Source organism: Balaenoptera acutorostrata, chromosome 9, assembly GCF_949987535.1.
Source record: "Balaenoptera acutorostrata chromosome 9, mBalAcu1.1, whole genome shotgun sequence".
In the NCBI taxonomy this organism is placed as follows: Eukaryota; Metazoa; Chordata; class Mammalia; order Artiodactyla; family Balaenopteridae; genus Balaenoptera; species Balaenoptera acutorostrata.
The window spans coordinates 87,528,469-87,556,459 of record NC_080072.1 but is presented as its reverse complement, the minus strand read 5'-3'; the positions used below and the strand labels follow the sequence as shown (position 1 = coordinate 87,556,459).

Genomic DNA, 27,991 nt, shown 5'->3' with positions numbered 1-27,991 from the left:
GATTCTCCGCAGGAAGGGTCCTGTAGAAGCAAAGCCGGAGTGCCAGGAGACAGAAACGAAGCCAGCGCCAGCCGAAGTCAAGACGGTCCCCAACGATGCCACACAAACAAAGGAGAACGAGAGCAAAGCATGATGGGTGACGAGATACCAGCAAAGATCAAAATAAAAAGTGACACAACAGCTTCACCAGAGCATCTCCAATATCTCATACACACACACACACACACACACACAAACACACATCTCATTCCTTTAGTGTCTTTTGCCTTTAAAACAAAAAAAAAAACCTAAGCAGATCAACGTGGGATCTCCTTTTTGTAGATTTATAGAAAGGGTTCCTTTGTTGTGCACTCACTTGTAAGAAAATGAGACAAAAAGGTGAAACCCACAGCCAAACTAGGACTCTCCGTTCCCTGAAACCATTTAAAAATCAAACAAAAGGACCCCAAATTAAGAATCTAGGAAGCTCAGAAAAAAAAAAATCTAGGTTCAGGAAGACCGCACTTGGTGTTGCCCAACTGGCACAGACCAGGTTCAGAGAAATACTTCCAGACACTAAGACTAACCGAATGAACAAAGTCCAAGTTTATTTTTATACTTTCAGTCGAGTTTGAACTCTGTAAAACCTCATAAATAAGTTATAATTTCTGTTCACTTTGTATTTGTTCAGTATGCAAAGTGTGTCACCCTTTCTAGCTGAATTCAATTCCCACATAGACTCTTGTTTTGTAGGAAGAATGCCAAATTGCAGCTTCTGGGGGTAGATCTCAATTTGCAGTATTCGGATTTCTTTTCCTTTCCTTTTCTTTTTCCTTCTTTTTTTTACCTTTCTGCCAACTTTGCTTTCCAGTGTTTACAAGTTGACAAATGTTTGACTTCAGTTGTGTTTCAATGTCCATGTAAAATAGCTGCCTTTTTTTTTGTTACAAGTACTGCCTAGGGGTGTAGGATCATCACAGGACAGCTTCACGAAATCTGATTGTTTACAGTGGCTCTTCCCCCCTTTCTGATTTGAAATTTTTGCCTGTGTGCGACTCAGGTGAAAATCCATCTCGTTCTGGAATGGTTTTGCTTTCGGGTTTTCAGTTCTTTTTTGTCTCCTAGGGGGTTAGACCACTTCTGATTAGCTACCACCTGCCTGTATCTCTGAAAAGGATCTGCTCCCCAGGCATCCCTGTCCTTCCTTTTGAAGGACTCTTAGGCTTTGTTGAATGAAGCAGAGAAGATTGTATAGTTGGGGCTGGTCTTGGTGAACACACATTTTTACCCCAAACATCCCCTTTTTTGTAGAAAGCCAAATAAAATATATACGTACAATTTCCTTTTGAGCCCAAAATCTAGATTTGAGCGGAAGAGCATGTGTGCTTCAGGGAATTAGTGTCTTTTTTTGGAAGTCTGTTGAAGTAAAATAACATCGGCCTTCTGTTCACTTAGGCAGCATTTGTAGAAACAAAAGAGAAAAAAAAAAAACAACCTGCTGTCTGGAGTCATAACACAACTTTCCTGGATTGGAAACCAAGTGGGGGGAAAAAAAAATACAGAAACTTTAAGGGGGATGGGAGGGGGGAGAAGGGAAAAGCCAGCCCTTTGTATAGAAATTTTGCTTTTTTTCCCTCATTCTACTTTAGAACTGCAAGCTTGTGCACTGTGGATGCGTGAATATTTTAGTGTGAAACGTGTTTTTGTCATAGTATTGAAATAAAATTTCAACATAGTTTGGTTGTGGAAGGTATAGCAGATAGTTCAGAAAAAAATATTCAGGAAACAAAAATAAATCTTAAAAGGAATTGAAGCCTTTAAACAAAGAAAATGAAGTAAAAGCGATTGTGATAATGATGATGCTAAGTCAACAGAAATCAGCACTCTGCAGGTACCTTTCGCAAGGTACAAAACAGCAGGAGGTTAGGGTAGCAAGGCTTCCCCTGAGTCTGTTCTGTGGGCCACACTCCCCAGTGTTCTGACACTTCTGCAGACTAATCAGTGGCGCTATGCTAGATAATCATATCAAACTGTGAAAAATAATGGTCTTGTCATTTGCTCAATGTGGGGTTATTTTGCATTTTCTCAGCTCCTGGGGATGGAAATGGAGGATCCCGGTCTACACAGCTCTGGCCCTTTGATGTTAGGGCTTGCACAAATCTATGGTTCGAATGCACAGGCCCTCAGGAACAAGTCAGGTGAAGACAGTTGTTAGAGCACACAGAGCACACAGCAGATGGGAGCTCCTGAGCGTCTGAGACAGACGGAGAGGACCCAGCGGGGAGTGGTAGGCTCTTCCGGTTCCCCAGGTTGTCAGTGGAATCAGTTCCTCATCTTGTGATGTTAATGGCTTTGACTACCTAGGCCAAGCCCACACTATACCTCGTCAAGACTGTGCATCTCACTCCAAGGGGTTGTGGTCAAGTAAACTGATTTTGGTTCCGGTGGTTAGGAAGAGAAAGAGGTATGGTCAACCCTCAGATAACCTGGCCCAGGGCAGCTGACTCCCCTGCCCCCCTCCCTAAACCCTGGCTCTGCCATTGGCTGGAACCCAAAACTTTGTCAACCTTTTGTTTTGCCTCTCTCCCATCATACATAGATTTGTCTCTGCATGCGTGAGCTTTCTTTTCTTTAAAAAAAAAGAGAAAGAAAGAAACAGAGCAGTGCTTTCTTTAAAATCAAAGAGGGAGTCACTTTATTTTCAAGACGTTCTATCTTTTGTGTTAAAGGATAAAAGCTTATAGTTTTCCATTTTTTAATTTTTTGAAGGAGGGCTCACTCTACCGGTTTCCAGTGTCTGTGTGTCTATATGTGTATGTGCCGTACATATGTATTCACATAAATACCGGCACGGCCAGGTTCTGCTGGAGGGGCACTCAAGTGCCATGCAGGGGGCCTCGGAACCCTGAAGGGCTGTAGTATTTGTAGTGCAGCTTTGAAGTGGAACGCTATTTTCACACTTTTCTATGGAGCCTTCCAAGTCCCAGGTTTTCACTGTAGGCTGTCTGTCTGGATGGTGGTTATCAGATCTCCATTAACATCTCTACCCAGCATTCCCGACTTCGGGGGCCTTCTCTCTTGTTACAAACTTTTTACCAAGTGAAACATCGATACCACCTTTGTTTCCATTCTCACTGGTGTAAATACTGAGTACTAACTGAGAATTTTGACTTTGCATTCTGTCAGAATACTTGTGTTCAATAAAAATTGAAAGAAAAAAAAGCTATTATGGTCCAACTGGGATTTATTTCAAATCCGTGGAAGTCTGGCATGTGAATCAAATGTGGAAATGCCTCTGGTATTTTTTTTTACCTCATTTAAACCCAGGGTCTTGAGTTCATGTTGCCTGAATGATAGTTCTTAGTCTTTTCTCTCAGGCTGATAGAGGAGTCCTCGTCGAGAAGGGCCAGATGTCAGATTCAGAAAGACTGCATTCAAATGCTCGTTCTGCCACTTCCCTGTTGACCTTGGAAGAGTTACCTAATCTCCTCCAGACCCAGTTTCCTCTTTTGACAAACAGGAAATACCAAGCTATTAGAGTTGGGGTGCTGGGTAATGAATGAAGCAGCGTATAGGAAAGCCTTGGCACATAGTAGGTGCTCAACGAATGGGAGTAGAGCTGTTGCCTCCCTGGTGTGTGATAACATCAAACCCACGTGGAATAACAGTGTACACCTGAGCTCCAAGGTGCCAACGCCGAGGTAGATGCATGAGGCTATTCTAGAATACGTTATCCCTCTCCTTATTACTTTGTCATCCTGCTCAGCACGTGGAGCCTTAATTCAACCCCTGGGATTTACTGAAACCTCTGATCTAGACAGAGAGTGAAGAAAACTTTGCCTCAGCTCAGAATTCTCTTGCATACGCTGCTGTCTGGCTGTGTTGGGAAGAAGCAGCCAGTAGAGTTGGGATCATCTATTAAACTATGGAATCAGGAGTTCCTGGGGAAGAGGCCAGGACGAGGGTGAGGCAAGCAAGGAGCCCAGGGAGCAAAATGTAACTCCTTCTCAGGGCCAACCCTGCACCTGCACGAATCTGAGTGACACCATCTTTCGGGTCTATGGCCCTCACCCTGGTTTCAGCCTGGGTCAGTGGAGCCTTCTCCTGGGGTGGTGTCTGCAGCCACTCCCAGAGTTTGTCCCTTCACTGGCCCTAGGGCCTGTTTAAATGGCACAGAACCACATGCATCTATGTGACTTCCTGTGCCACGGATTTCCAGCTGCATATGGTGGGGTGAGGGGCTCTAAGAGAACAAGATTTGGATAACCCTCTCCATTGATCCATGAGGGCTTGCTTCCAGAGCCTTCCTCCTTCAGGCTAGTCTCCTCTCTGATTCACTAAGTATTTCTTGAGTGTCTCAAGGTGCTCCAAGAGACAGCAGTGAACAAAACACTCTCCAGTGGAATGTTTGTTCAGTGTGGGGCTGAGGATTCTAGACAAGAACCTAGTACATTGTGGAGTCATTGGGCTGTTCACCTGCATTCCAGTTCTCCCCCCTCCTTCCCAGCACGTGACAGGATTACACTTCTCTGTTCACTTACAGTAGATGTGGCCATGTGGCTTGCTTCCCACAATGAAATAGGAGCAGGGGAGTGCATGTCCCTTCTAGGTGGAGCCTTTGAAAGCCAGTGGGTCTCTTCCCCTGCCACAGCAGTCAGCAACACTGCATGTGGTAGAAGTGCCATCACCTGGACCCAGAGTGAGGGGTGTGAACAGAGGACCCATGATGGGCATGGCGTGTGCATGTGGGATCAACCCAGTGAATGTTTAACAACCAGCTCTCCAAAGCAGGAGGGGAGGGGTGGGTATATAAGTACGGGGTGCGTGTGGTGTGTGTGTATGTTTATTAGAAACTTTGCTGATATAAAGAATGCAGTTTACAAATAGTAAAACAAACTACTGTACACTGAAATGCCACGTACCCAATTGATACAGATGCTTTGGTTCATTTTTGCTGAAGTCTTGTATCCATAATCAACCTATGGCTGCAGTTGATGGATGAGCGTACTTCCAACATGAATGTTGCCTGATATATTCATTTATGTTAATAAGTAAGACGAAAGTGACACGATGAAGACCTATGGGTTAGAACTTCACTCATTCATCAGTGGTGAGCAACCTCTTTGCCAAATCAGGTGTAAGTTTTTGAATACTGCTTCAGTTTTTGCTATTCACAGTGTAATGGCTGTAGACGTGACACACTTTGAAGTTTAATCTGCATCATAAGTATTTTCCCCATCACTTTTTTAAGTCTAGATAAACACACACAGGGAGACACAAAAACGATCAAACCCTGATTTGTAGCTTTACTGATTTCAGGGGTATGTAAATATTCCCAATATGGCTGATCTCTACATGTCATCACTGCATGAGGAGTTAGGTAGAAATGCACAGTAGCACATATTATATATTAGTATTTCCACAATACAAATAAAAAAGACATAGATAACCTCAAGCACAGAGGTCATAATAATATGGGGTAATAATAATAAACTTCATATACATTAATAATAATAGTAAAATGTTGTAAAACAATGGAGATCTGATGTGTTTTGAGTATGTACTGCCCTCATTTTTAATGTTTGTTAATTGGAAGGTTATGTAATTTAACTTTTAATAATGACTGTGCTTAACACTGACAAATTTCCTGAAAATTTAACAATTGGCTCTTCTGATCCAGTACAAGCTGGCTTCAGCATACCACTGGATAACCCTTTATGTTATAAGCCACTTCACCTTGGGATCTGTTACCATAACGTTATTTAGCCTATCGTGGCTAAATCAGGGAGTGGTCAGTCCTATGGACAACAATAAGTCCAGGTGAGGGGGGAGGTCAGAGTAGTCTTCTCTGAAATGATGACATTGGGCAGTGACCTGAAAGAAGTGAGCTACTGAATTATGCAAGTATCTGAACAAAGATATCGCAGGCAGCGAGAACAGCAAGTGCAAAGGTCCTGAGGTAAGGACTTGCCTGGTGTGTTTGATAAAGAGCAAGGAGGGCAGTGTGGCCAGAGCAGAGAGCAAGGGATGGTGTAGGACAGAGGCTGAAGAGGTAGGAGATAAGTCAGTGGTATCCACAGCTAGATCACATAGGGTCTGTAGACTATGGTTAGAATTTTGGCTTTTTCTTCAACTAAGATGGAAAGCCAAAGGAAAATTTTTAGCAGAAGACTGACATGACTTTTAAGTTTTAAAATTGTCACTCCGGCTGCTGGGTAGAGAATAGACCAGAGCAGGGCAAGAGAGGAAGTAAGGGTACCAGTTAGGAGGCAATAATGTAGATGAGACAAGATGGAGTGTGTGGAGCAAGCTGGATCCAGTGGAAGCAGACAGTGGCCAGATTCTGGCTCTGCTGAACATCAAACCGTCAAAAATAGATAATAGATTGGATGTGGGTTCGAGAGTGGCGTCAAGGATGACTTCCAGATTTGGGGGCCAAAACAATTGAAAAGATGGAATTGCCATTTACTCTCTAAAAGGAGTAAAGAAGAAGCAGAGTTTGGGGATGCAGACTCTGGTTCTGGACACTTTAAGTCTGAGATCCATGTGAACATCCTAGCGAAGATTTTGAATAGACTGAAGCTCGAGAGTCTGGAGACACAGGTAGGAGCTGGCAGCACAGAGCTTGGGTTTAAAACCCTGGCACTTGGTGAGGTCACCCAGGAATGAATATAGATGAAGAGGAGAGAACCAAGCACGGAACCCAGAAAAGAAAATTCAGAGGCAGCTCTATGTCAAGGAAGAAACTGAATGACTCTTTATCTGGCACTTAGAACAACAGCACTTTCACAGGGGGTCGGGGGAGGAAAAAGCTTGCACCGACAAGATGAAAGACCACCTGATTCCATCTGATTCCAGGCTGTCCCTGCCATGTGCAGTCTCCTGACTATGCCTCTCATCTGTCAAAGCCTTGACTTTTGCTCATGATCTTCCTCTCTCCTGAAGCTCCTCCATCACCCTAGATGACTTCAGTGCTTTATGCAGACAACCCTTCCAACACACAGCTTGAACTCCTCGTCTCCAGCGACCTTGAACAACCTAATCCCTTGACCAAACCCCAGACCCGATCATCACCTCAGCCATCCAGCCTGAATCAGACATTCAGACGCATATTCCCTGCCCTCCAACACTGCCGTGGCCATCCAGCTCTCTCACTCAGCTACTCCCAATAAACCAGCGCTTTGTCCTTGTTGAGTCTGCTACTCACTGACTCCCAGATTTTCCCCTACTTGCTACATTCTCCCTCCCCCTCCCTCTGTATCCAGCTTCCATTCCCTGGTCCAGCACGTCAACCACTCATTCCCCAAAATCCAACACTCCTTTGCCTCAGTGTTCTCACTTTGCGTCTCTCTTGTAAAACTTCAGCCCTGGAAAATCATCTGGCTGCCGGCTCTTTGCTCACCCCTGGACAGCTGGCCACCTTTGGAGAGAAACCAGGTAATCAGTCACAATAGTACCAATACATAAGTCCCTCTCAACTAGACTCTGACACTAGCACTGCTTGACAATCTTACGGATATTTCTCAACAACTCGTTCATAGGCTACACACGTCTTCACTTTCCCCAAACCAACCCTTCCCTCAGCCATGCCTTCCATCTCAGCCTATGGTCTTGCTTCCTTCTTCTAAAGGAAAAGTACAGTTGGCAGGAAGGAACAACCTCAAGCACCCACACAAAACCTACAACCCCTCTGTCCCCTTCCCCTCCCCCCCACCATCTCTTGGCTCCTGTATAAGGAAGCAGCATTTCCTAAAGGCTATCTCCATCCCTGGGTGCGGGCCCTTCTCTCCGCCTTTCATGGGGTCTTTCTTCATCCATTCAAGATCCATTCAACAAACATCATTGAGCACTGGCCCCAAGGCCATGACTGTTCTAGATGCTGGGGAAACAATGACCCCCCTCTCATGGAGCTTACACCTAAATAAACATATATCAAGAGTCCAGGCTGAGTGCGGTGAGAAATATGCAGTGAGAAATATGCAGTGAGGAAAGGATGCTAGCAGGTCCCGAAGGAGGAATGGCTGTTTGATAAGGAGGAATCAGCAAAGACCTCTCCAAGGATCTGGCATTAAGCAGAGACCTAAAAACATGAAGGAGCATGTGTTCCATGCACCCAGAGCCTTTCTCGGCTGGCAGGGTTGCGTGGTGGGTCAAACTCTCGAATGAATATGAAATGAAAATTTTTTTCTAACGTTGAACTTAATTTCTCCTTCAATCTGCCATGCCATGGGGTGGTAGAAATGTAATCTCCAACAAACTAAGCCCTCAGCCCTCTCAGTGTTGCTGACATGACCCCTAATCATGTTAATCTCCAAGCCCATCACAGTGATTTTCCCTTCATACTCCATGTGCCAGAGTTAGTGGAAAAAATTGTATTTCCTTAATTATGCCAGGCTCTTTCTCACTTACGGGTCCTGGCATGTCCAAGCATTTCTTACTTTCTCTGGAATCCTCTCCAGCACCCGCAATGCCCACTAATCCTTTTTTCTTACTTCATCCTCAGGTCTCGGCTTAAATATCTCCTGACACCTGATCCAGGTTGCATACTCCCCTGTTCGATGTTCTCTCCAGGGCCAGTATACAGCTGGCACTCGCAAGTACAGTTGTATCAGGTTGTTAAAATATTGAAATGCTTCTTCACTGTTGTAAGCAGCTGCTGTCACCCAGCCCCTCACACAGGATCTTTCAGATGCCCCCAAGATCTCACAACCCAGGGGGTTGCACCTGACCCTGAAGAAGGTCCTCAGGGTTCTATTCTCGTGCTTTAGCTGGTGTCCACAGCTAACATAACCCCACACTTTTTTTAATGTCTAATTTAATGCTTCTCTTTCCCTCTGATTCTAAACTTTTCCAGGCAAGATTCTGTGTCTATCTTATTCACTACTTTATCTTGGTGCCTCATAAAGCACCTGCCACGAAGTAGAAGGTTGGTATTTGCCTGCTTCATGAATCATGGAGTGAATGAATGCATGAATGAAGTGAACATATCTATATGGACACCAGCCATGGTTACCTGCCCATGTTCATGTGTATGTGTGTGCGTGTGTGTGTGTGTTTATGTGAGTGTGTCTGTGTGTGAATGTGTGTGTGTGTATAAGTGCAAACAGGGTCTGTACCTGGCCAGGGAAGATGCCTTTGAACTTGAATCACACAGCAGTGCCACTCAGTCTTGAAGAAGTCCACCCTAGGGACCAGGAAAGTGTCTGGTCACAGGGCTCACATGTGGCTGGAAAGGGTCTGCTCTGCCTGTCCCAGTCCCTGATCACCTTCCTCCAGGCTGGTAACAAAGTCCAGCCAGTGAGCAGCCCCTCCATGATGGAGGCAGGCTGGGAAGACTCGGGTTAGGGGATCATGAAAGGCAAGAACATTGCAGCTGGGTCGACCCCATCCTGTTACTCAAACCCATGGTTATCTGATGGGCAGAACTGACCAAGCTAGCCCAGGGAACCTCCTTCTGTGGAGTTTTCTCTAAGGGGAAAATCTCCGGGCTGGGAGGCTGGGAAGAGCAAACAGAAGGCAGGAGAACAGGCTGGTGTGGTCTGTGGAGGCCTCCCGGTCCCCAGGTCCAGGTGTCGGTGTGTTGGCCTGCCGGGCACAGCACCGTGCGGTTGCCTCTTCCTGAGCAGGTGAGCCCAGGCGCGTGGCTGTCAAGCCCAGCCCAGAACAAGGAAACCCACAGGGTCTGTCTGTCTAGAGTGCTTCTTGTCATGATGGCCAGCAGCAGCCTGCTGGAAACGCGACAGTGAACATGAGGAAGAAGCTCTGACGAGCTCTTGGGCTGAGAGAGGGTGAAACTTCTCAGGGATCCGCACTTCGGAGCCCAGGGATCCAGCCCACAAGTCCTGCCATACTCCGTGTCCTAACGCTGAAGGAGGAAAGAAAGCGGGTCCTTAGAGACAAGGAGAGGGTCTCCCTGCCATACTCCGTGTCCTGACGCTGAAGGAGGAAAGAAAGCGGGTCCTTAGAGACAAGGAGAGGGTCTCCCTGCCATACTCCGTGTCCTGACGCTGAAGGAGGAAAGAAAGCGGGTCCTTAGAGACAAGGAGAGGGTCTCCCTGCCATACTCCGTGTCCTGACGCTGAAGGAGGAAAGAAAGCGGGTCCTTAGAGACAAGGAGAGGGTCTCCCTGCCATACTCCGTGTCCTGACGCTGAAGGAGGAAAGAAAGCGGGTCCTTAGAGACAAGGAGAGGGTCTCCCACGGGCAGCCACACCCGCCCCACCCCGCCCAGGCTGGGAGGTCAGTGGCAGCACTCATCCGCAGCCACATTTGGTCGAGCTCCTCCATCATCCCCTCAGCCAGCCTTCTGGGTCTCCTGAGACACCGTATAAACTGCACATTCCTGGATCCCAGATCCTGAGGCTGCAGGTCCGGGGTGGCGGGATTCCACTGTAGCTGGCCCTGAGACCACAGGTGGAGGAAGGCTGGAAGGCGGGTGTCTGGGGACCATCTCGCTTCAACATCAGGCGCCTGGCCTGAGGGCCCAGCCCGTCCAGCTAAGGGCAGGGAAAGGCTTCTTCAGGAGGCTCTGTGGTAGTGCAGGGACAGACAGGAAGGGCTGCAGACACAGTCGGGGGTCTGGAGTCAGCAAGACACTGCCCACGGCTCAGCACACTTCACCACACACGCTGAAAAGCAGAGTTGGCATCCCAGCAAGCCAGCCGTTTGAGACAAGGAGCAACCAAGATGATGTTGTGTCCGAGGAATAGATGTGAACTCCTGTACACTCCCTGAAATCCAACTACTGAAGCATGTGCTCACAGGATGGGGCTTAGCAGCAGAGCCTGTTTTTTGAAAAAGAAAGAAAAAGGAAAAAAAGACAATAGATTTTTAATTGGCTATAAAGTCAGCATGAGAGGTGATGCAGTGTAGACATTCAATAATACTTGTGATATCGACACTGACTGTTGTATTTATTTTTGCTTCACACTTCTCGAATACTATGTCAGCCGCTGTTCTAATTAACTTAAATATTTACTGTTAGTCTTTATAATAATTCTATGAAGTAGATATTATTGTAATAAACCCATTTTACAAATGGAGAAACTAAGGCACAAAGAGGTTTCCTAACTTGCCCGAAGTCACACAGCCAGTAAAAAGCAGAGCCAGAATTTGAACCCAGTCATAAGGTACCCAGAGCGAGGAACATGTGAGCCAACACTCCACCCGGCCCTGGGCAGACCACACTTGTGGTACAGCTTTCATACCACAAAATCCTGCATCACATCCAAGAAGCACAGGCCAGTGGGGTGTGTCTAGGGCAGAACCACTGGAGGGGGAAGGAACGCAAATCCACATCTGAGGAGGAGCGTGGGGAGGAGGTATATATGTTTCACTTGAGGAAGAAAACCTGGGAGCAAGTGGGAGGGCGTGGGACTGAATACAGGAGACTTCAAGTGGCTGCCTTCACACATCTGAAGGCTTATCAATTAAAAAAGAGAATGGGTCCTGGGCATATATCCACAGAGGACTCTAATTTGAAAAGATACATGCACCCCAATGTTCACTGCAGCACTATTTACAATAGCCAGGACATGGAAGCAACCTATATGCCCATCAACAGATGAATGGATAAAGAAGATGTGGTATATATATATTATATACACACACACACACACACACACACACACACACACACACACACATATATACAATGGAATATTACTAAGCCATAAAAAAGAATGGAATAATGCCATTTGTAACAAAATGGATGGATCTAGAGCTTATCATACTGAGTGAAGTAAGTCAGACAGAGAAAGACAAATATCATATGATATCTCTTATATGTGGAATCTAAAAAAGTGATACAAATGAACTTATTTACAAAACAGAAATAGGCTCACAGATATAGAAAACAAACTTATGGTTACCAAAGGGGATATCTGCCATGGGGAGAGATAAATTAGGAGTTTGGGATTAACATATACATACTATTATATGCAAAATAGGTAAACAAGTACCTACTGTATAGCATAGGGAACTATACTCAATATCTTGTAATAAACTGTAATGGAAAAGAACCTGAAAAAGAATATACGTGTGTGTGTGTACGTGTGTGTGTGTGTATAACTGAATCACTTTGCTATACACTTGAAACTAACACCACATTGGAAATTAGCTATACTTGAATTAAAATTTTTTAATTAAATTCTTTAAAAAACCTAACAAGTAAAAGAAAGGGGGGTGGAGTGGGCATCCCATGTGATACTCTTGTGGGCTCAAGCAGAACCAGCATTATAGGGAACCTGGCTTTACAAACCAGAGGAACACTACTGTCTCAGAGTAGCCCTAGAAGTGGACAGTCAGGTCCTTAATAGAGGCTGGGCAGCCACTCCTCAGGCACGAGGAAAGGAGATTGATACATCAGATGCACAGATGATTCTGTTCAAATTCTCAGTTCCTTTGATAGCAGTGACTCTGCGCTCCTGCCACCACTAAATGTGGAGGAAGCAAATTGTCAGCGTGATCACAGCCATCGTTCAAATTCACCTTTGGGGATAGACAGTTAAGTTCCAGATGGAGCAGAGGGGCTGGAGCCAGGAGGAGACAGGGCTCTCAGGAGGGTTGAGACTTTCCAAGACAAGTTTCACCTGACATTTTACCGGGACTTGTCTCCACCCCAAAGACGCTCCAAACTCGACCACACTCCAAGAAAAAAGACTGTGGCATTTCATTTACTTATTTGTTCAGTATTTATTAAGGTCGGATATTTATTGAGCACCTACTATGTGTCAGGCACTGAGCTGGGTACTGGAGGTACTGATAATGTCCCTGACCTGATGGCAAAGAGCCTGGCACAGTGGAAAGATCTGGACTCCAGAGACCAACATACCTTACATTGGACTTGAGGCTCTGGTATGTCCATGCTGTGTGACCATGGGCAAAGCACTTAACCTCTCTGAGCATGTTTTGCTTATATCTATAAAATGAGAATTCCTACCTCATAGAACTATTTGAAATTTAAAAGAGGCCTTGCAGTTGGCATGTGATAAATCAGTGTTAGCACCTACATTAGTCTGGGCTCTTAGCTACAAGCAACTAAAGCTGATTCTGGTGGATTAACCTCAAACATGATTTTACAAAAGGAGACTGAATGGCTCACACCATTGTGGGAGGCCTGGAGAACAGGGCTTTAGACCAAGCTTCCAAAAGCAATGCCCGTAACAAAACTGCAGAGCTGGCCTGATGAGAATCTGCCACTACCCACTCTCCCCTAAGCAATGCCACATCCAGGTCAGGCACCTGGCCTTCAGCTGCTACCATCTGCCCCCCCCCACCCCCACCTCCAAGAGAAAGCTGACGCCTCTGTACTCTCTGCCAGAAAAATGGCAGAACTTCTCTCCTCATGCTGTTCTCATCTCCAGGCTGGGTCTCACGTCCGTGAGTCTGGTCACAGGGCTCTGGGTCTCACCTAGGACCAGTTGGTAGCGACAAAGAAGCCTGGGGGATGAGTTCTCAGGCTTCAACTTTTGGGGGGGTGGCGGTTAGGACTCAGAAGGCTAGACCTTCCTCCAATAGAGCAAGGATGCTTGACAAGTGCTTGGCAACCTGAACATGATAAATGTCCACTGGAGTCCCCTACCCAGGCTATTCACCAAATACACACCCAGCCTCTTGGCAGTCCTGCAAACTCCTGGTGGAGATGCCCCCAACTCCCAAAACTTCCCTGCCCTCACACTGCAACCCCGACACACCAAGGAACTGTGGAGATCCTTTGTGTGCATCGCATCTGTGTACACGTGGCCCCCATCTCCAGCACAAGGGAGAGTCTCAAGCAGCAGGTCTGAGAAGGGCTGGGGACCCTGAGGTTCCTGGGAAAGCCCAGATGAGCAGGCTAGTCAAACTGGGACGGTGCTGGGACGGGAGCAGTATGGGCTAAGGCTGCCACCAAGTGGCCATCCTGAGAACCACAGGAGGACCAGACTTCCCTCCAACCCCGCTGCCCAGACAGAAAACCCCACCTCCCCTGGGGCATGGGAAAGGAGCCCTTCTCCTCTCCTCCCTCCTGACCTGTCTAAACCCACGAACTCCGAAGGAGATAATGACATCCAACATTGGTTTGGTACCCTGAAGTGCACAACATTCTTTCACGCAGCAATAATAATTACATGACAATATTATTGTTGTAGTAGCCATCGTAACTGAGGGCTTACTATATGTCATAAACTTTAAAATATCATCTCTTGACCCTCACAACAAATCTGTAGCGAACAAATGTATCTGCCCAGCTGGCTTTCATTTTCCTTCCTTCTCTCAACGGCACCTTTTTTGGGATGGGGGCAGGGGTCAGAGGGAGGATTCCCCTTCTGCTCTCAGAACTTTCATTGAAACTACTGGCAAAAAGAAACTCTATTCTCACTGAACCCATGAGAAAAGGTGCCACCTAAGGGGAAAGCTTGCCCGAGGTGGAAACCAAAGCACAAGAAGCAGAGCAAATCTCAGCAACATGGGAGCACCCTGGATCCAGCCGTACCTGAAAAAGTCCTGGACTTTTCCATTCCACGAACCAATATATTCCCCTTTATTTAAGTCTAAGTAAACATTCTTTTTACTCTAAACCAAAAGAATTCTATTAATTCCTATTTAATAAAAGAAATCAGCATGTGGAAGTAGGGTGTTGGAACAGATCCAAAAATAAGGAATTGTCAAAGGCAAGGTAGTGAGGGACATTTATTCAACTCCATGTGCTACTCTGTTCTAGGCCCTGGATATCAAGTAGGCACCAGGACAGATAAGATCCATGCTCTCCTGAGCTAATTTTCTAGTGGGGAACTCCACAATAAACAAATTCGACAACAGCAGCTGGCAATACATGCCACCCAGAGAATTATAATGGGGTGATGTGACAGAGTAGGACCAGGTGAGAACTTTAGATTGGATGGTCAGAGAATGTCGTGATGGAAATGCTTTCTGTCCACTTGGCTACTGTTTCCCAGAACTCCCTTCTATGTATAGTTCCAATTAGAGTTGGCCAAAAGAAGAACTTGTATGAGATTTGAAGGCAGAAGTGATGCAGTGCTCATTGCTTTATTGAGGACTTTTTGCCGTCAGCTGCAGGGATGGACAGACAAATGCAGAGAGGCTGGGCGAGTTCATCATGTCTTTGCTCTCCTGCACTCAAGTCCAGCTGACCGTCGGTGTCCTTCTGATCAACCACAGCCTCAAGCCGATTGCCAGACACTTGGCTGTAGAATACACAAAGGTAATAGCCTCCCATTGACCTCTCTTGAACACCTCCTTCACAGACCCACAGACGTGGTGGCTTGTATTAGAGAGGTGGTAGTAGTAATGGAAAGTGCACGGGTTTAACATCTGCTCCGGAGGTGGACTTGCTAGGACTTGCTGGTGGAGAGAAAGAGAGGAATCAGGATGACTCCTAGGCTTTTGCCTTAAGCAAGAGGGTGGATGTTTGGTGCCATTTTCTGAGATAGGAGGGAGCATATCTAAGGAAATAAGAGTTCTATTTTGGACATTGTGGTACACTGAAAAAAAAAACAGCCATGATATTTTATTTGATTGAAAAAAATGGCCACAAAAAAATGGCTGCAGATTCTCCCAATCATAATCACAAACTTGCATAGAAGTTACAAAGAACTTTCTTTTTACTGTACCATTTGAAGATAAGTTTCTGACCCATGCCCCATTATCTGCACATATTTTACTATTTCTTACAATCAAGGACTTTCCCTCCCTTACTTTACCACAATCAAAACAGAAATCAAGAAACGAATGTTTATACAATACTACTATTTAATCTGCAGTCTTTATTCAAATTTCCCCAGTTGTTCCAATAATGATCTTTATAGCAAAAAATAATAATAATTTTGGTGTGTCTACCATTCACTCCAGAAACACACATCTCATTTAGTTTCCTGCTTCCCTAGTCTCCTTCAATCCGGAATATTCAATCTTTATTGTTTGCCATGATCTTGACTTTTTTTTTTAATATAAATTTATGTATTTATTTATGGCTGCGTTGGGACTTCGTTGCTGTACGCGGGCTTTCTCTAGTTGCGATGAGCGGGGGCTAGTCTTTGTTGCGGTGCGCGGGCTTCTCATTGCGGTGGCTTCTCTTGTTGCGGAGCACAGGCTCTAGGCACACGGGCTTCAGTTGTTGCAGCACGCAGGCTCAGTAGTTGTGGCTTGCGGGCTTTAGAGTGCAGGCTCAGTAGTTGTGGCGCACGGGCTTAATTGCTCTGCGGCATGTGGGATCTTCCCGGACCAGGGCTCGAACCCATGTCCCCTGCATTGGCAGGTGGATTCTTAACCACTGCACCACCAGGAAAGTCCGATCTTTACATTTTTGAAGGGTACAGTCCATTTCTCTTGAAGAATGTCTCCTGATTTTGGTTTGTCTGAAATTTTCTCACAATTAAATTCAGGCAGTCCCTCTGACAGGAACATCACCGAGGTGGTAACTGGTTTTCTCGTTGCACACTATAAGGTGACACACAATTTCCATTCTCCTGTATCTGATGGTATCCACTATGATCACTGGATTAAGAGGGTGTCTGCCAGCCTTCTCCACCGCAAAGTTCCTCTTCTCCCCTTTGTAATTGATAAGCCTCTGTTCATTCTTGTGGTAAATATCATTAATTGAGGGCTTAATATGTGGACAAGTACTTTAAAAATTTGTAAATATACCATGCCCCATCAAACTTTCTATAGGTTTATCCTTTATCTGTATCTATGTAGACTAACGGTTTTCTTTTTTTTATTTTCAGCAAATTGTTGCTCTCATTATTTATTCTGATGCTCCCTTGTCTGGGAGCGCATTCAAGCTAGCTTCTGTATCATTTTTTACAAGATCCCATCATTTTTTGAGTACTTCATTGCTTTCTGGAAAAAAACGTTCCGGGATCATCTTGTACTTTCTCCACCTGAGAATGGGAAGCAGCCATTCCTCCAAGGAATCCTGGTTCCAAGGTCTGTAGGCAAGGGGTGCTGTTGTTCCCAGGCCTTCTCAGTGGACACATGTGCACGTACACACACGCACACAGATGCCTTCCTCTCACTTCTCCAGCGCCACCTCCCCATGTGGACATCCTCCCCATCCTGCCTGGAATGTAACGTCCCACACCAGGCCAGGCTGCTCCCCACCACACCCTCTTCACTCGGCACAAGCTCTGATACCCTGCACTGGCCCATTCCTCTGCCAGATGCCCTTGACCTCACTTAGGCTCTGACACCCCAGGCCAAGCCACTTCCCCCAAGCAGCAGCGACCCTACTTCTCCATCCGACTTCTGCTCTCACACTGTGTCAGGTCACCCCCCCGACCTGGGGTGGATGCCCTTTGCGTGCCACTGGTGCTCGGGTTCCCCAGGCCAGGCTGTCCTCCATCCCACGCGCCTCACCCATACGTTCTTCATTCGAAGGCTGATTCCCTACTTCTGGCTGCTTCTTCCCAGGAATGCCTTCCTCACAACTGCTGGGGCTCAGACACCTTTCTCTGAGCCACTGCAATGGGTCTACCTCTAATGGCTTCAGCACTGAAGTGTTCAGGAAGGGAAGGGAAAGGGTAAAAGCCCTTTTGAAGTTTCCAGAATGTTGCTTTGCTGGAGAAATTTCAAGTCCAGAAAAAATAAAGGCTTGTGATTGCTGAAGCCCTAGGCCAATTCAATATTCCCCGGCCCCACCTCCATCCCTGTCCCGCTGTAAAAGTGGCAAATGAGCTTTTAATGTGCACAGACCCCAGGAAGGAAAAGTCCTCTGATGCCCTTCCCAGATGAGGTCAAGGAGCAGAGTTGACAAGGGATAGCTTTCCAGGGGGTGTGACTGGGGGCTTGTTGAGGAATGTACTCCATTCCCCAGGAAAGGATGACGTCACATTCCCGAACTGCAAGGTGGGATATAGTGTATGGACCAGTGACCACAGTGGGGTCACACATCATCAATGAGGATTTTCAGTTGCAGTTATCCGATGACTTTCGGATCATTGTGACACACGAGGCACACAGGGTTGATGACATTTATTATTTAGCTACAGGTTGTGGGACCACGAGGACTCACACCTGGACCTGACCGAAGGGCGCACACCTCACTCAGAGAGCCCTGACCTGGGGCTAACCCCAGAAGTAGATGGCTTTGGACCATCTTCCTTTGGGCAGAAGTGAATGGGTTGGTGTCTAGTGGTATAAGGGGGAGCATTTTTCAAATTACTACTTGGGAGGAAAGACGTGTAGAGTGCTGGGTAGACAAATGATGAACTCTAGTGGAACTGTTTTTCCTGCTCAGCATCTGTTTCCCTTCCTTATCATAACAACACCCTGGTTTCCTTTGGGAGAATTCACCCTTCCTCACTTTCTGTCTGTATGGATTGGGTAGGGTGGACCGTGGCTCTGGGGATGGCCATGTAACCCTGGCCTGGCCAGTCAGCATATTCCATTCCTGACCTCATGATTATTCAGGTGTGGACAAGTTACCCAATCAAGCCACTGAGAGACAATTCTGGGTTTTGTGGGTTGTTTTGTTTTGTTTCTCTGGAATGATGCCAACAGAGAAAAGCAGGGCCGAAATGGGAACATAACCTAAGCCTTAATGATGTCATTTGAGACCTAGAATCTTACCATGACCAAAGACAGAGTTTTCATTTATGAGCCAGTAAATTCCTTATTTAATTTGAGTTCTAAATGGATTTCTGTTACTTTCATTAAAAGAGTCCTAAGGCAAATTCTTTGGGGAGCAATTTTTACAGTATTTTACAGATGAGGAAACTGACACCCAAAGAAGCTGAGTACTTGCCACAGGTCACATAGATGATGTGATGGTTAGTCTTATGTGTCAACTTGGCTGGGCCACAGTGTCCAGTTAACCTAATGCTAATCTAGGTGTGGCTGTGAAGGTATTTTGTAGATGTGGTTAATATCTATATTCAGTTGGCTTTTAGTAAAGGAGAGCCCCTTCATCTCATCAGTTGAAAGCCCTTTGAGCAAAAACAGAAGTTTCCTGAAGAAGAAAAAATTCTGCCCCAAAATGGCAGCATCCACTTCTACATGAATTTGCAGCCTGCCGGCCTGGACTTGGACTTGCAAACCCCAAGTTGTGTGAATCAATTCCTTAAAGCAATATCTATCTATCTATCTATCTATCTATCATCTATCTATCTATCTATTATCTCTCATCTATCTATCTAATCTATAATCATATCTATATTTATATCTATATCTATCTCCTATTGGTTCTGTTTCTCTGGAGAGTCCTGATACAGAGTGGTAAGTGGCAGAACTGGAACTTGAATCCAGATCCATCTGACTAATTCCAGTGCTCTTTACTTCTCACAATTAAAGCTGCTTAAGAAAAACAGTCATGTGGGAATGTAGATTGATACAGCCACTATGGAGAACAGTATGGAGGTTCTTTAAAAAACTAAAAATAGAATTACCATATGACCCAGCAATCCCACTACTGGGCATATATCCAGAGAAAACCATAATTCAAAAAGACACATGCACCCCAATGTTCACTGCAGCGCCATTTACAAGAGCCAGGGCATGGAAGCAACCTAAATGCCCATCGACAGACGAATGGATAAAGAAGTTGTGGTACATATATACAATGGAATATTACTCAGCCATAAAAAGGAACGAAATTGAGTCATTTGTTGAGACGTGGATGGATCTAGAGACTGTCATACAGAGTGAAGTAAGTCAGAAAGAGAAAAACAAATATCGTATATTCATGCATGTATGTGGAACCTAGAAAAATGGTACAGATGAACCGGTTTGCAGGGCAGAAGTTGAGACACAGATGTAGAGAACAAACGTATGGACACCAAGGAGGGAAAACCACGGTGGCATGGGGATGGTGGTGTGCTGAATTAGGCGATTGGGATTGACATGTATACACTGATGTGTATAAAACTGATGACTAATAAGAACCTGCAGTATAAAAAAAAAAAAAAAAAAGAAAAGTCTTAAAAATATGTCACACTTAGTCATTTCACTTCTAGGACCTTATTCTACAGAAGTAATCCCAGTGGACACAGAGACATATACAACGTATTCACATTGTTTCTGACAGGGAAAAGCAAACTGTGTAAATCTAATTGCAAAGTATTGATTAAACTATAGGACATCAATACGATGGAATACTACATGATACATCATTAAGTGAAAAAAGCAGGAATATAAAATAGCAAGTATACTACAATTCTATTTTTGTAATCACTAAGTGTACAAATATATCTATAGAAAAATAAAAGACTGAAAGTGTATGCACCAAAATGAACAGTAATTATGTCTGAGTATTAAGATTATAGGTAATTGTTCTCTTGTTACTCTGTATTTTCTATAAAGAATATATGCAACTCTTAGAGACAGATCAAAAGCAAAATAAAAGTTATCAGTAAAATGAAGCTTTAAAAAAATCCTATCATAACAGTATCATGCCAAAAGCTAAGCATATATCATATTAAAAATTCAATATTTTCAATTTTAGAATTTACCTCCAAGCCACAAATCCTCACTAAGAGATTCTGCCAAAGCACTTGCACCCAGGTCACCGATGAGCGTGTGGCCGTTCAGAGTGGTGCGCCTCAAGCCAGCCATACAGTCAAGATCAGGTCTCCTGGAACGAAGACTCTCAGCCCAGGTTTCTTCATGCCTTCCGGTAGTCTGACACTTCAAAGATTTAAAGGGATGAAATTAAGATGCTTGAAGAAGGAAACAGTGTGTGCCTACTGAGTATGGCTTATTATGTCAGAGATTTACACACACACATATCAAGCATATATGCCAGGAGAATCAACCTGAGAAATTAAACAGTCACTGCTGCTTTACGAGTCCAGTGACCCAGATTCTACTTGGTCAGTGATTAGATTCCAGCCACTGGATGACCTGCTCTTGAACAGTTATGTCAAGTTGGACAACTCAATTACAGTCTATGAATTCTTTTCCTTATCTTCTAAGTCAGGGAATTGGTTCTAAATTCTATCATTGCTGAGGCTCTAAATGTCATCATTCTGTCCTCCAATGGTCTCCAAACACCTGACTGGGCAACCCATAAGAAAACTTTTTAATATGCATCTTATTTTTTAACAAATTATATACACGAAGTTCTATACATATAATGTATGTACATTATAAACTACACAGATACTGTTTAAGTGATACAAAGCTAAATAGGTTCTAATATGTTCTTTTCCTAACTCCTAAGGCATTATTTTATTTATTTTTAAAAAATATTTATTTATTTGTTTGTTTGTTTGTTTGGCTGTGCCGGGTCTTTAGTTGCAGCATGCCGGATATTTTAGTTGTGGCATGTGGGCTCTTAGTTACGACAGGCACGTGGGATCTAGTTCCTTGAGCAGGGATCGAACCCAGGCCCCCTGCATTGGGAGCACAGAGCCTTAACTGCTGGACCGCCAAGGAAGTCCCAGGCATTATTTTAAAAACTATATTTACAAAATGGATCTCACATGCTCCCTAGGGTATGCACACCAACTTTAGAGGCCTGGACTATGCACAGCCAGTTGGATGCAACTTGGGAAAATAGTGGTTTGACATTTAACCACAAGTATTGTCTTAAAGACATTCAATTCTTTATATTCATAAAATAAAGTTTGGTAATAGGGAACACTGACTTTAAATGGAAAAAGTCTTATTACATTCTTGAAAAAATAAAAGACTCAAAGTGCCTTTGACACTCTAAAACGAAAATCACTAGTGTCATTTTTCTATTAACAGTAACTTATAAAAGCTCCAAGCAGAAATAACAGCAATCACTTACACAGTGCTTAGTATGTGCCAGGCACTATTTATACAAATGAGTTCATTTAAACCTCATAATGAGGCACAGAGGTTAAGTGATTTGTCCATGGTCACTTGCTATGAAATGGGAGAAAGGGAATTTGAACCTAGGCCATGTGGCTTAGGCACCCAAGTTCTTGACTGTTTTCAACCCCACGGATCAATGGACTTGCCCTGTATAGGCTCAAAGAATTTTTCAATTTTTAAAATCTAAATTTAAACATTTCCAGCTTTGTGGGCTATACAGTTTCTGTTGCAACTACTCAACCCCACTGGCGTAGGCTGAAAGTAGCCATAGCTATCATGTAAACAATGGGTGCGACTACGTTCCAAAAAAACTTTCTTTACCAGGCGACGGGCTGGAACTGGCCCACCAGCCATAGTTTACCTACCCTTGATCTGTACCATCAAACTCTTCAGAAGGCTTCATGTCAAATTATTAAATAACTTTAGGCCTAAATACAGTAAGTATAACCACTGTAAAGTTGTTAAGGCATTATTTTAAAAACTGTATTTACAAATTGCTGATGTAGTGATTTTTATTAATTTATAAACTACAGCAGCTAGTAAATACTTGATTCATTTAAGTCTTGAAGACTATAATGGCATAGTTTTTTCACAGTATCACAATCAATGTTTTCAGTAACTAAAAATACATTAAAATATTATTATATATTAAATCTCTTATTTCTAAAATTAAGTGGACTATCTTTACTAAATGGCAGAATCCCAAACTGAAAACTGGTCATATTCTTTCAACAAAACGAAAGCTGCACTCACACGTATCAAAAGACAAAAATTAACTGCCATCTATATCAATATATTATGTGCTTCAATCACGTATGTTTTCATGAAACTTCAAACATAAAAAAATCACCTTTAAGATCTTGGCCATGTGATCTGCTCCCTGCCATGTCAGATTACACCCCGAGAAGTTTACTGTCTTAAGAGTGGTAGAGTTCTTTACACCTTGACAAATAACTAAAAGGAAAAAAAAAAAACCACACACACAATAAGATGAAGAGCCTATACATTTGTCAATCTTGACTTACTTGCTTTTCTTGAGTCAATTGGAGGTTTATAGCCACATTCTTAAAATCATTAACTACAATCTTCCCAAACAGGTAATTGACGAACAGATGCATTCGAAAACTTGTCAGTAACAGTGTTATTCCAGTTTACAGCAGCAGTTTAATTCTATTTAGATACTAAAATTGAATACACTGAATACTGCAAACTTTATTCCCAACCACTCAGTAAAATACTACATACCTTTTGAGACATAGGAAAAAAAAGAAAAACCTAAAAATCTTAAGACTCTTCCTATTTTCATTTCCAATGATACTTCCCAATCTTGATGATCAATCAGCGATTTAAATGTCAACTATAAACCCAGTATTTTATTAGGTGCTATGCAGTATACTAGAGCAATAGAAGAGAGAGGACCTCAAACCCTCTGCTCCCTCAAATTGAAAGGCAGGCTTTCTTACCCCTCCAGACCACTACTGGACACAGGGAACACACACTAATGTTTCAGGACCCCAACTAACAGTCACCTGCTTTGTGATTACTTCCATGACACACTCCCACTAACACCACTGAGTTTGCTGCTCTTACGGGACGTGACATATATTTCCTATTTTAACACATACCACAGTGCGTTATAATTATGATTGCAGATACATGTTCTAACAATTTAAAGAGAATGATGACTTTTTTGCTCTTTACATCTTGCTATTTCCCTTCCCATAATATTTCTTGAAGAGAATCATTAAAATATAGACAAACACAAAAAAAACAGAAAATATACAAAATGTGTGGTTTGTGGCTTAACACAAACTTAAGTAAAATTAGTTCTGACAGTATCCAGCATGACAAACTTCCACGGTACAAATGAGAATGGATCAAGGTTTGAGCAGGCACAGGAGACAACACAGGCATGAACGACACCAAGAAAAGGTAGACAGGAAGTAATATGGTGTGTAGGAAATCACGAGACCAGTCTGATGGGAAGAGACTTAAACAAGACTGAAACTCACTTTCTAAACCTCCATCTCCAAGTGGACAATTCGCAAGACACAGGTGCACCAAAGTGGCCAATTTATTCAATCCCTTTAATGGGGAGAACAAGTTTAAAATTTTATTGCTTTAGTCTGCTCCAAAAGCAACTATCTATCAAACGTTGGCAGGACACAATGAAGGCTTACCTTTGTTAACATAGTTAAGTCGCTCTCTCTAAGAACTAGCCCATTTAGCTCCAGGTTCCTTAGCGCGCCGGACACACTTACACAGCATTTAAGAGCTTTACACAACTGCAAGGTCACATCTTTATTTCTTATCGCAGGAACACGACTTCTGTAAACTTTATTTCTGTCACAACCTAAACCAAAATTATTGTAAAATGAGTGACTTAAACCATATATTTTATCATCACTAAAAAGCATCCAAATAAAAAAAAAAAAAAAGCATCTGCTCTGTGCTAAGGATTAGAAACGACTCCTGCCCTTAAAGCCTTCATTAAGGAGGGAGATGTATAAACTCAAAATTTCAATCACATGAGATAAAGAACCATAACCTTTGTGCACAGAGGTTCCTATGGAGGCAAAAAGTTATATCTAAGTGACGGCTTCATGATAACCCTGAAGTAGAATCTAGAAAAGATGAGAGTATGCAGAGTTGGAGTAGGAGGTGCATTAACTGCACAGGGAGCACCTGTAAAAAGACACTCAAGCCCGACACCTGCTGGGCACTTTAAATACTGCAGGTGGGGATGACTAAAGGCCAGGGGGCCAAGCGTGAGAAGAGACAGAAAGGAAAATAGAGATGCTGGCCGAAGCAAGCCTGGGAGAGAGCCTGGCTTGTATCCCACAGGTGATGAGGCCTGGGGCTACCACTGGCTGAGTAAGGGTGCCTCCGCTGATTAGAAAAAGGCACCCCACTGCTGAAGGACGATTAGATAAAGGGAGTGATCACAAAAAGATCCCCTTCCTCAGGGTCAAAGAGCCCAATAAGGCTTGGCCGAGCACAGTTCAGACTACACACCTCTGTGCAGAGCACACGCTGGGCGGCTAGTATGCACTAACTCTGTGTGGGCAAGCCATTAGCAGCATTATTTTAAGCGTATCTTTTTATGTTAGAAGATCACTCAACCCGAGTAGGCAGATGAATTTAGAGGAACTGATGAGCCCGGGGCCGCAAAACCACCCAGGAGCTTCTGCCATAGTCCGGGCAAACTGTAATATAATATAGATGAAGAAGCAAATTTAGGAGGAGGCCAAAATCTACAAGCTAGACCCACTGGATGAAAAACATAAAGAAAGTTCAGTGAAGGAACTCTGAAGAGAATGGGCTCTGTAATAAACTTTTCTTACATTCAATGTCAAATATTAGGCAAAATTAAGTACCGTGGCCTCTCAGGTCCCTTCCAGCTCTCATTTCTTTTGATTTCTAACTTATTACTCTGGTTAAGTAAAGTCCCTTCAGAGGTACAGAACAGTTCTTACACCTGAATGGGATGCAAAGAATAATCTGAGTTCTCTTCACCAGGGGATGAGTTGAACTGTCCTTGCAGAAGAGATAACACATGGTGTGAACCCCAGATCCTAGAAAAGGGCCAGGCACATGATAAGTATTCAGCTTTTTGAAAACAAATGAACAATCATTTCCTCTCCTACATCTTCACACCCTTCCTCTGCTGGCTACTTTCTCTCAGCTTATAAACATCCTCAAATATACTCACTTAAAAAACTCTCAGACATATGATTCTTTGGATCTTCTTGTGGGTAACCTAAGTCTCTCTGATGCCTTCAAACACCTGTCCTCCCAAAAAGCCCAGATCTGCACCTTGGGCCCAGACCCGTCTACCAGGCCCCTCGAAAGCACTGAAGATGAAGTAAGATCCTCTCGCCACCCCCAATCCCTTCCTACTGTGCTCTGTATCTCCCAAAAAGATGCAGCTGTAAACTGTCACCCACACTTGCTGCCCTCCCTTTTCTAACTGGTCACCAGGCCCCACCCATTCCCTCTCGGATCTCCAAAATCCAGTCCAACCTTTTATAACTTACGTGGGACCCTTAGATTACAATTCACCCTGCACCCAATCAACTGCCTTCCACATGGAGTTCCGAGTGAGCCTCTAAACCAGAAGTCCATCTCACTGTTCTTTAGGGTTTCCCACAGCCTTCAGGATAAAGATCCAAACTTCTGACAGGACAAACAAGGCCCCTTTCTGTTGGGCCCCACTAGGTTTCCAGTATCAACTCTCATTTCTTTCCCAAACCCTGAGGTCCAGTCCTGTACATTAGTTTTGCCATATTTTCTTATATTTCTCAAACTTTGACACACTGCTCCCTCCTGCCACCCCAGGAGGTTCTACTATCCTTAGAAAGGATGGCACCTCCTCCAAGAAGCCTGCCCTGAACTTTCCCTTCCAAGACTCTGTGCTCTGCAAAGGGGAAAGGTGGAGGGGAGGGATAAATTAGGAGTTTGGGATTAACATATACACACGGCTATATATAAAACAGGTAATCAACAAGGACCTACTGCATAGCACAGGGAACTCTACTCCATATCCTGTAATAACCTGCACGGGAAAAGAATCTGAAAAAGAATGGATATATGTATAACTGAGTAACTTTGCTGTACACCTAAAACTAACACAATATTGTAAATCAACTATACTCCAATATAAAATAAAAGTTAAATTAAAAAAAAAAAGATTCTGTGCTCTGCAGCACCAGAACTCACTTCTTCCAGAGCACTGACTACTGTGCTTGTGTTTACTTGCCGCCCAGTAGAAGGGGAGATTACCTAGGGCAGAAGCATTGTCTCCTGCAGCGCTTGGTTCTGACAACTCATTCAAGTGCCAGGATACTTTACACACATAACGTGCTTAATTAATTGTAAGAACCCACAGAAAGAGTGGTTTTTAATGTCATTTTACAAGTGTGGGGATTGCAGTTCAAAAGTAACCTGCGCAGGCCACAGAGAGCATAAGCCCTGGAATTCAAACCCGAAGCTGCCTTCACACTGGTGCTCTTTCCACTACATGATATGACTATTGAAAAAAAGATTTTTTTTTTTTCCTGGACCCTGTTTTAATGGAAAGGAAATGAAACTGGGACATATCAATTTCCTAATCGCTTTGGTCTGTACCAGGCAGTCATTCAACAGACCAGGTAACATCTGTGGAACAATTAAAGATGCTCCAAACTCTGCTAAGTGTTCTACACTGTAGAGTCTACAAGCATTAACAGAGTGAGTCCTTGTAACCGCCAGAGAGTGGGTCCTGTTAAGCCCATGCTCCAGATGAGAACACTGAGACCTAGAAGCCTTAAGGCACTCGGCCGGGGTCACTGAGCTGGCAAGAGTCCCAGGCCGCACGCCCCGTCTAGTGCACTCACACCTGGGCACTGGGCACCGGTTCTAGTGCCCACCCTCCACCTTGCACCATCTAAAACCCCGCTTCGCAGCACCCACATGAGAGCCCCTGGAAGCGGGAACTACAAACCTGTCTCGCCAAGCCGTGACTGGAAGAAGCTCAGGATACAGATCAGGGGCAGAGAGTGCTCAGGAGCGGCGCCCATTCCACCCCGCGGAGGCGGTCGGCGTTAAGTCCAGCAGGCCCTCCCGCAGGAAAGCGCGCAAGGCGGGCAGAGGCACCTGCAGCGCGCACAGGTCCTCACAGCGCGGTAAGAAGTCCGCCGCGCTGTCGCAGCGCAGCTTCACCGAGTCATCATGGCCCGAGCGCGGCCTCGGGGATGCTGGCTGTGGACACGATGCCCACACCCGCCTGGGGGCCCCAGCTCGCCTCCCGGCCCCTCGGGCGCCCGCCGCCCGGCGGCTGCGGCCCCGCAGCGTGCGCAGGACCCGCGTCGCAGCCAGAAGACGCAGGGCCACGGGCCCCAGTTAGGCAGGCCCCTCCACGCCGCGCTCACTTTGGCGCCGGCCTCATCGCCCTCCGCGCCGGGGGAGGGGGGCGGGTGGAGTGCCGTTCCAACCGGCAGTCGGCCCCGTGGGGGCGGGGCTCGAGGACGTCAGTGCACTCGCCGTGCGTCCCCACGCAGCCCCGCCTCCCATGGGGACCCGGCCTGAGGAGCAGGGAGGCCAGAAAGGTAGGAGGTGTGGAGAATTAGGGGTTTCCAAAAAGCGTTTGCTGACTGATCCAAGCAAAAGTGAGACATGGTTGTATCAACGCATTTTTTAAAATATTTAATTGCAGTGGTTGATTTTTTATTATTATTAATTAATTTATTTATTTTTTAAAT

The 27,991-nt window shown here is 44.7% G+C and overlaps 2 protein-coding genes across 20 annotated transcripts in view; one reads left to right on the top strand and one right to left on the bottom strand.

The window, feature by feature from the left end:
* LOC103004072 (neural cell adhesion molecule 1) overlaps positions 1 to 3,205 on the top strand; it is a 314,527-nt gene extending 311,322 nt beyond the window's left edge. For all 17 annotated transcript variants that reach the window (XM_057552836.1, XM_057552829.1, XM_057552843.1 and 14 more), the window contains one exon: positions 13 to 3,205. In XM_057552836.1, coding sequence (XP_057408819.1) covers positions 13 to 133 — 121 coding nt within the window. In that variant the 3' untranslated portion in view covers positions 134 to 3,205. The remainder of the gene's footprint in view (positions 1 to 12) is intronic.
* A 2,066-nt stretch (positions 3,206 to 5,271) lies between these two features.
* On the bottom strand, positions 5,272 to 27,732 carry LOC130708835 (centrosomal protein of 78 kDa-like). Of its 3 annotated transcripts, XR_009009243.1 has the most exons (7): positions 27,235 to 27,732; positions 23,933 to 24,105; positions 23,765 to 23,837; positions 22,603 to 22,706; positions 20,423 to 20,597; positions 9,096 to 10,762; positions 5,272 to 7,399 (listed from the first exon to the last, which is right to left on the bottom strand). XR_009009243.1 is itself a non-coding variant. In XM_057552845.1 (6 exons), exons 1-6 carry the CDS (start codon positions 27,308 to 27,310, stop codon positions 10,563 to 10,565), a joined length of 801 nt encoding a protein of 266 aa, XP_057408828.1. In that variant the 5' UTR covers positions 27,311 to 27,732; the 3' UTR covers positions 5,272 to 10,562. The 3 variants fall into 3 exon arrangements, 2 of the variants coding, with proteins under 2 accessions (XP_057408828.1, XP_057408829.1); XM_057552845.1 differs by having other exon boundaries at positions 5,272 to 10,762; XM_057552846.1 differs by lacking the exons at positions 5,272 to 7,399; positions 9,096 to 10,762 and adding an exon at positions 19,064 to 19,856.
* Positions 27,733 to 27,991: the final 259 nt, after the last annotated feature.